Source organism: Dermatophagoides farinae, chromosome 1 (assembly GCF_024713945.1).
Source record: "Dermatophagoides farinae isolate YC_2012a chromosome 1, ASM2471394v1, whole genome shotgun sequence".
NCBI lineage: Eukaryota > Metazoa > Arthropoda > Arachnida > Sarcoptiformes > Pyroglyphidae > Dermatophagoides > Dermatophagoides farinae.
In genome coordinates, this window is record NC_134677.1 from 3,401,927 (window position 1) to 3,411,952 (window position 10,026).

Below are 10,026 nucleotides of genomic sequence, written 5' to 3' on the forward strand. Positions count from 1 at the left end.
GATTTGATGACAATTTTGCCGGCAAAATAAAAAAAAAATTTCATCAAATAATAATGAATGCTGAAACCGGACTGACTATTATGGACACAGGTGTGTGTATATATCTCATTCAATCATTCAGTTCGTCCATCAGCAACAACAACAAAAAAGAATCTTTTGGTCATGAGATCTAGTTCAAATTTTCATTTTTTTTCACCATTTTATTGGCCACATGAAACGAAAGATAAACAAATAAATAAACAAACAATGCTCATATGAAAAAAAAATAAACAGGGACACAATAAGATTTTGGAAAAATGAAAAATCTCAGACAATTAAATTTGATTATGATAAAGATGATGATGATGATGATGACCATCATTATCATCATCCTTCCATCACTCATCTTCATCAAATGATCATCATTTAGAATCATTATATTTTCAAAGTAACAACAAAAAAAATGAAACAAAAAACCTTGAATTCAATTTGAATGCGACAAAATTTTAAGGGAAAATTTTCTTTGTTGGGCCAAAAAAAATTTTAAAATTTATTTCTGGGTGTGTTTGTGTGTTGGAGGATGATGATCAAAACATAACAGACGCCGGTCGGTCGCAATGTTTCGTTAGAAACTCATCGATCAAACGGCAGTCATCTGTTTTTTTTTTGTTGCCGTACATAGCAATGAATGAATGATGAATATTCATTCATTTCATTTGAATTCGAAGAAAATTAATCGGATAAATAAGTTTGTAATACACACACGCACATCATCATAGCAAACGAGAAGTGAATCACAGTGGAAAAAAAAAGAAAAATTCAAACTGTGTGCGAGAAAATCCATATAATTTTTTTTTTACAGGAAACAAAAAGAAAAAAGATCAAAATTTAGATAGATAGATTTGGGTAATTGTTTTAAGTGAATGAATGAATAAATAAAACACATTGATTTGAAATATATAGTAAGTAAATTGAATATATTTTATACAAAAAAAATTTGGATTAAAATCCATTCAAATATATCAATTTCTCGGTCAATTAAGCTATTTTTACGTAAAAAAATAAAGAAAAAGATCTATCTAAATTTTAATAATAAAATAGGGACTATCAATAATAATGATGATGATCATGATGGTAGTGATTAGAATATCTCAATCAAATTTATATCGATCACAATTGTTGATACATAATAGCAAAAAAAAAAGATTGAGGTTATCAGATGAGAGAAAATTTTTTTTCCATATTTGTTTTTTGTATTTTGTCCCTAAAATATTATTTGGTTACATAAACAAAGAAGATTATGCCAAATGGATTCTCATTCACTCTTTTATATTATATTCTATTTCTTTTGTTGTCTCTCTCTTAGTAATTTATTTGAATGGAAAAGAAAGTCCAAATATTCTTGGAATGTAGTAACAACATTAATGAAATGATGATAGGAAATAAAAATAAAGAAAAGAAGCCTTCGAGTATAATGATAATGATCATCATCATTTGGGTATTATAATGACACAAAACAAACATGATAAAAAAAACCTAGAAACAAAACTACTAGATAGATATATATTGCATTTTAATATATTTAGATATTCATTGAAATTTATCCGTTATCATCCGTATGCATGAAACACAAAATATATTCAATAATTCATATACAAATATATGATATTCTTCTATTGAATCAAACGACTTTAGGCAATTTTATATTCAATTTATGCATATAATATACATTTATGATGAGGATTAATATTGAAGCAATCTATTTTCAACATACAGAATTGCAATGAGAATTTTTTTTGGAAAAATGTGGACCAGGTGTGTCCACATATAGTCTGTTTTGTGTGCGTGTGTGTGTCATCAATGATCGAATGAAATTCAGACCACTTCAGTTGGCGGCCAAACTTCGGTAACTTTTTTTTTACAAGCATAAGAACAAATCATTGTATAAATACAAGTCAAATGTTTCGAACAACCAACCAACCAACAGACCTACCATCGACAAATGTGGAAACGAACCAACCATGACCATGGTCATGATGATGATCATCACTATAAAATGTTGATGACAATAGGTTCTCGAATGAACAAACACAAACGGATACAATACAGAAAACTAACAACAGGTTCAACCATACAATTGATTCCAATGGTTGAATGGTCAAAAAGCTTGAAAAGCAAAAAAAAAGGTAAAAGTCTTGCATCTTGACAAATTCACAAAATATAAAATTCAAGTCATCAGAGAGTAAGTCTGATAAAAAAAAATTTCATGTCGTAAACAACAACAAATGAATTCAACTCAAGAAATAGATGAGATATTCGGATTCGGTTTGCATGCATCGACAGACATACATAAGGAGAAAAAGTCGACTAAATGAACGAATGAAAGAATTGAAATTCAAAAATTGAATCTTAAAGACAAAATCTAATCATTTTCATCGTCATCATCAATGTTTGTAGCCAAAACTGTATCACTATTTTGAAGGTTTTTTTTGGAAAAAAATAACTTCCAAGCTTGTTGATAATTTTTGATTTTTTTTATCATTTGAATCATAAGGGCAACAAACCCAAAGAATCAACCAATGACTATGGCAAACCGATATATACCCACAAACATCAAACAATAGACTCTCATGGTTGGTTTGCAACATTTATTTCATTCATATTTTGATTTGATTTTTTCCTTACATGAAATTCTACATGTTTAGCATTTCAAAGTTTTTTCCCTTCTCCCGGTCTGAGTGTATTGAAAAATTTTACTTGGAAATTTAATTCAGACACTTATACACATCATACACACACACACACGCAACGGGAGGCCAATGATAACTTGTCTTAGAATCATGATTTGATCTAATGTGAAAACCAGCAACAATGGCAATCACAACAACAACAATCCATATTGGGCGAGTGTATGTACCATTTGCATCATTTGAAAAAAAAATGTTTTCACTGATAATGTTGTTTTGGTTCCGACGAATACCAACCGTACAACAATCTAACATCATCATATATGCACATGAAAAAAAAATTCAAGATCATCATCATGAGAATAAAAGTAAAACAATAGTAAAACACAATGAGCATATATAGAATGAAAATTGAAAAGACCACTTGAAAAAATATCTCTCTCTCTCTCTCTCTACTTTTATACAATAGATTTTATCATATGGAGAAAAAATATAAGTAATTATACACGTACCTGAATCAGTATAAATAGTTCGTATGAAAAGGCAGAATAAAATCATAGAAATAAGTAGATGACCACTGTATGGCATTACTGATCTGATGGATTTATAATGTGATCTATGATGATAACCAATCATGGTATTTTTATTCCGAGACAACGACAGCAGCATCATCATTTTAGTTGCTACTGATCGTTGTTGTTGTTGTTGTTGTTGCCTGATGATGATCATGGCGTGATGACAGTTGATGATGATGTTGTTGTTGTTGTTGTTGTTGCAGTTGTTGACCATGATAATATCACACGATCATTTGACTTTCTGTCGAAATGTGAATCTCGGTTGATAAGAGAATTTCACAGCGATTTCTATCACTCTCACACTATGGAGAGATTCTCGCTCTCTCTCCTTCTTATCTATGTTGTATTTTGATACTTGATGTGTGTGTGTGTGTGTGGTTTGATTGAATATCTTTTTTTATGTTATTTTTTTCTGAAAAAAAAATAAAAATTGTTATGTGTGTAGGAGTTTGGTGGTTTGTTTTAAGATTATTATTAATATATTTAGATTCACTTAACACACTGGTTTGTGACCTGATACTGATTTTTTTTCGGGTTTTATGTATAAGGTAACAGAGTAGGATGAAGAAATGGCGAAAAAAAATAAAAAATTAAATTAAAATGATGGTAATGTTCTTTTTCTGTCTAAAAAAAATTAACTGATGAAAATTAAAATAAATTCAAAAAAAAAACAAAAAAACAAAACACCCATACACAGAGACAGAGAACATATGCACAAAACAAATCCAGTCCACAGGAACCGGATAATCACAACCAAATCAATGATGAAAAATAATAATAATAATAATAATCACTTCACATCACATCACATCATTTGACATCAAATCTAAAATGAATTGTTTTGTTTTTGCATTCGGTTGAACTGAAAAAAAGGCCAGGAAAAAAATGGCCATTTGTATATATGATGGCCAAGTTTTTTTTTGCATATTTTCTCTATACTTTGTTTGTTGATGATGTTGATGATGATGATGAGAATGGTGACACCTGAAGATGATATAGAAATGAAAAAAAAAACAACAACAAAACGAGGCCGCTTTTCTTGGGAACCTTTCGAGGTTTGGTTATGATGATTACGAATGAATACGATAATTTTTTTTGATGATGATGATGTTGATGATGAGTACAATTAAAAATTAGACGAAAATGCAAGGATGCCTAATGATGGAAACAAACAAAACAAAAAAGAAATGAAATGAATTAAATTAAAAATGAACATTTTCAGATAATAATAATAATTGAAAACGAACTACACACAGACACACACACATAGCTAAGATAAACAAACGAATGAAACAAAAAAAAATCGAATCAAAACAAATTGAAACAATTGAAAAACTTTCAGGTCAATCAAAACAACAACAACAACAACAACAACGTAAAAAAATCGCACGAGATAACAGAGAAGAGAATTAAGCGTGTCTGTGTGAATCAAATAAAATAAAAATAAAAATTCTTCAATTTTTGAAAAGCTACAATTTAAATGGAGAAAAATTTTGCAATGATAATTGGTTTTTTTTCTCTATCAAATCGAGTTATGTAATTGCGGTATTGGAAATTACAATCAGACCAATATACTAAAAGATCAGTTTGAGTTGAAAATTATTTTATCAGTCTATAGTTTTAACTTGATTGATCAAGTGTAACATTATAATATTGTTGTAATCATCATCATTTTTATAATCTCATAAATATCGTCGTCAAACATACTCATATGATTATAGTTTTTTTTATAAATCTTCAATCACTAATCGATCGATAAATCGATGATGAGAATCAAATTATTCGAATTTTTTTTAATCACACACACACATCTCTTTCTTTCTCAATCCTGGTGATAATAATAGTGGCCAATAATAAAATCGGTGACTTATCTATCAATCGATCGCGATCAGAATGAATTAAATCGATAATAAAGTAAATGTGTTATGTATGATTATCAATATAATCGGCTGGCTGGCGGGCGTTGGTCAGTTGATCGATTGATTAAGCTAGAAAAAATAATATTGACCACAAGTTAACACTTTTTTTATAAATGAAGGCATTCCATAATATATAATCATAGTATGTGTTTTATGCATTTTGAAATTGAAATTCAACACATACACATATGCAAAACATAAAACAATGGGAATAAGAAAAATAAATTGTGGTCAAGATGGCCATGATAAGAACCATTTATTTAGCGAACATAACTGCATTTTGTGTCAATTCATGCATTTTTTTGGGTGACATTTTTTTCCTTCATTTTTTTCCATTTCTCGTTGGTATATATATGAAAGGAGCACACACAAACACAACCTGTTGTTGTGTCATCAAGTTAAATAAATTACCTACTTGTGTTCGTTCAAACTACGAAAAAACAAAAACTATGACAATCACATCATCTTATTATGGGTTGCCTTTTTATATAATATTATCTCATTAAATTCATCGCGTCATCGTTGTTGTCTACAAAAGCATATTGCTAGCATAATAATTGTCTTCCTGCCTGTTTGGGTATTGTTTCTTTTTATTCACTGAAAAAGAGTTCGACCAAAGTGTCTCTCTGTCTGACAATGATATATTATGTAAATGTGAATTTTTTTTCAGATGCAGATATAAAAATGGAAAATAATTTTGAATGAAAAAACCAGATACACACACACACACACACACATTCCAAAGAAGAAATAATCGGCCAGTGTGTGTTTGACGACGAATAACAACAAGTGGACATATGAATTCTAGTGTTAGACAGTCTATAAATATCTTCATAGAGTAAAAAAGATTACCAGTTGTCACATAAACGATAGGTTTGGCAAAAAACAAAAACAAAATTGTATTCAAATCCGTGGACAAAATATTAAAAAAAAAAAATATCACACATATGGTCTTTTTTTTGCATTGGACATTTCAATATATAAATCCAGAAATAAAACCATAAGTGAAAGTGATTAAACATGTTGACCGTAAAATCCGTTGACAAAAATGACAAACACATATGTGTTCATTTCCATATTGAAAAATTCATCCATGCAAAACCAGATTCGAATGAATGTGAATGATAAAGCCATCTTTAAAATAAAATAAAATAGTATATATATGACCATATGGATAATCAGTGGGTATTTCATTTGTACTATTGCTGCAACAAAAACCAAACAAGTGGTATTATCATTGCTTTGACGAATTTTTCCTATTTGCAAATTGCGTCAATGTTTTTCAAAAAAAAAATCGAAAATTAAACCAAAATCCGTTCGTGCAGCTAAAACTTAACAACGACATTGCAATCAATATCATTATCATCATCATCATCATCAATGATAATCATAATCATCTTTTTAAAAAAAGAATGTGCAACAGACAAAGATGCAAACCATGGTGACAATAGTCTATGGTCGACAGATAGATGGTTTTCCATTTGTTTTAATTGCTCATTTCTTATATTACACTAATGTTACGATGATCATCATCATCATCATCATCATCAGTGTCTTTGCTATTGTCTTTGTCGGATAAAAACGAGATTGAATGACAAAAAAAAAAAATTTCACAATGGCACCAAAATGAATGAATCGTTTTCTTTTTTTGCTTGTATGAATACTATGTTGATGATGAGGATAATTGTTTTTTGTTTCAAAATAAAAAAAAAATCTGAAGCAAACACCAAATATACAACAATAATCAGTTAGTTTATTCATTCAACATCTTCAACTACAACTACAACATGTCCGTTGAACATAGCTCTCTAGTCCAGACTATTAGTCAGTCAGATTTGAACAACAAAAAAAAAAAATATACAAATTATAACCATCATCATCAATGTTGAAATTTTTGGCACGGTAAAAAAAAAGATTGTAGAAATCTTTACAAAAAAAGAATTGATTCGATTCACATGTGAAAATGAAAAATGAATCATGACCAGGAAATAACCAAATAACTACTTGTCATTTGGATTTAGGACCTGATAGGACAAGCTCGATAGATCGATATAACTAAAAAGAAAAAAAATTAATCGTCAATCATTTTTTATTCCATTTGAAAACTATTTATCATTTAATTTCATTTATCGGTCTATTTCATCATCATAAATATCGGTCATATTGTGTAATATTACACGATGTCAATAGTAGCCAGCAACAATGTACAATACACTTAGACATAAAGACAAGATATAGATCCGATATAAATCAATGGATCAAGATTGAAAGGTTTTTTTTCATCTTGTTTCAATATTATTGGCCTATTATTGAAATTGATTCAAAATGGAGACATTTGTTATTGTTGTCGTTGTTATTATTTGGCCACGTTGTTGGCTAAAAGTCGATGACAATTGAAAATTGTTCATTTCTTCCTCCCCTCCTTCTATTCATACAAAACATAGAATGGACATTGATATACATTTTATGGATGTCAAACAGAAAATGAAATAAAGTGATTCAAAATCAATTTCGAATATGAAAGACGAATATTATTATCGTACAACAACGATATGATGATGATGATAATGATGATGATGACAACCAAGCAAGAAAAAAAGAAAAAGAAATGTCCAAATATACAAACAACAAATTCCAATCGGATTTAATATAGTAACCATAGATGTGTGTGTGTGGAGTTGCACAAATATAATCAACTGATATTGGTGGACACTATTACATTACATTATACTAAATACACAAATAATACTAAAACATTTTTTTTTGCTGACAGTTGCAGAATTTTGGCCATTACAAATGGTGATGAAAACAGAAAATAATCTAAAATAAAAAATAAAAAAAAGGTTCCAAACACATTTACTTTTGGATGTTGTCATTCGATGAAAAAAAACACCAATATCAACAACATACACACACACATATATATATATAGAAAGATAGAATGTAACCAGAAATGACAGCTAGAATTATTGGTTGATGACAACAACAATAATAATAACAACGACCAACCGATCAAAGCAGCATCTCAACCATTATATCATTGACTTTAGGATATGATAGAAGGTGGATGAGAGGAGGTTTTTTATTATTATTATTCTCATTCATTCACAATCATCAAAAATCAGTCAAATATGGCTTGGGTTGTCAAGCGAAGAATTTTTTTTTTTTTTAGTATAAGATACACTATCCGATAGTTAACAACATTACGATTCAATGATTTTTTTTAGTCATGATTCAATAGTGTTTAGAACAAGAGAAAATGGCTGCTGCTGTTGTTCAAGTCTCAAAAAAAACTTTTGTTTTTTTTCTATTCAAGTCAATCGAATTTATGCAAATGATTTTCAGTTCTCTATAGGGTATTTATCATCAAGATGAGACAATGAGATATACGAAATAGGAAAAAAAAACACCAACAAAAAAAAGTAACACCATGGTAACCAACAAATGTGGAAATTAAAAAAAAACTCACTTAAAATCGATTATCATCATCGACCATCCACAAACAAACACAACACGATAATGGCAGATGTCAGGTATATATTCATTGGTTATGAATGAGAATTTCACCAAAACACACACACACACAAGATCTACACGCAAACACCGGCAGTGGTGGAAAAGAATTATGGAAGAAGATGATGGTGGATATAATTATAATCATTTATGGTCGATGAATAATGGGCCATAACTTTCAGCATAATGGCCATGATGGTTGAATTTCAAAACAAAACAAAACAAAGCAAAAAAACTGGATAGCTGGATTGTAAGAAAATCAATTTTCGTGTGCACTTTTTTTCCATCGTCGTTGTCATAATCATAATGATCACTCTATTTAAAGTATTGATCGATGTCGGAAAAAAATTGCATTCACATTTTTTTCATCAAAATTGTCATTACAATTCGTCATGATCATTGAAGAATCGTACTTACACACATAACACATCAGATTATCATTTAGATCAACCAGTGTGAATATTTTTTTTTGCTTTTCCGTCATAATAATCAAATTGAATTACCCATTTCATCGACTTGTATGGATGGATGAATTGGATAGATTTCCTCTATATGGACACATGAATTGAATGATGCATAGTTCATTCATTCATTCAATTCAATTCAATCATTCAGTTTCAATTCACAAGCTAAACTGACACACAGACATACACACACCAATGAAATAATTTGGAAACATGATGAACACAGTACAAGTGCCAAACGGAGACTGACTGACTCTCACGTCGTGTATACGCTAAGAGGATACACAAAATAGAATTGTTTGACTTGCATGACTGCCACACACTGGATTGTTGTTGTTGTCGTCGTAGGATTCACTAATACCACTCTGCTACAACTTGAATATCTCTACTAACAATTTGTGGAATGCTGCTAGTAGCAGCACTTGAAATTCATTCTCATTTTTTGAAAAAAAATAAAGATGCTAGGAGCCATTTGATTCTAGTTGCGAATGTTCATTAAGAATCACAATTCTATTTTGAATGAATGCAACCCTTATTATTTAGTTCAATAAAAGTACCTGGCCCTTTTTTCTCGGTTACATTGTTGGCATATGACACGTGACTTTTAAATTTAAAAATTGAATTTAATCAAATTACAATGTTATCAATAATAATAATAACAATATCGGATATCTGATCATCATCATAATCATTCACAAAGATGAGAGTGAAAGGAAATGATCTACAGAACTTGAGAATCGAAAATCGAAACATCATCAGAACAAAGGAAAACAAGAATCTGAATATCGAGAATCCATATTGTACATCCATAGTAAATACATGTCCTGTTTATGGTTCATTAACTTTTTTTTTGAGCATTCATCATCATCATTGAAAATGGACAAGGGGT

The 10,026-nt window shown here is 29.7% G+C and overlaps 1 protein-coding gene across 4 annotated transcripts in view; it reads right to left on the bottom strand.

Annotated features, from left to right (window-relative positions):
* LOC124491704 (hemicentin-1) overlaps window positions 1–9,411 on the bottom strand; it is a 58,523-nt gene extending 49,112 nt beyond the window's left edge. For all 4 annotated transcript variants that reach the window (XM_075735234.1, XM_075735235.1, XM_075735232.1 and 1 more), the window contains exons 1-2: window positions 8,630–9,411; window positions 3,179–4,396 (exon numbers count right to left, since the gene is read on the bottom strand). In XM_075735234.1, the coding sequence (XP_075591349.1) occupies window positions 3,179–3,455 (277 nt within the window). In that variant the 5' untranslated portion in view covers window positions 3,456–4,396; window positions 8,630–9,411. The remainder of the gene's footprint in view (window positions 1–3,178; window positions 4,397–8,629) is intronic.
* Between the last annotated feature and the right edge of the window lie 615 nt (window positions 9,412–10,026).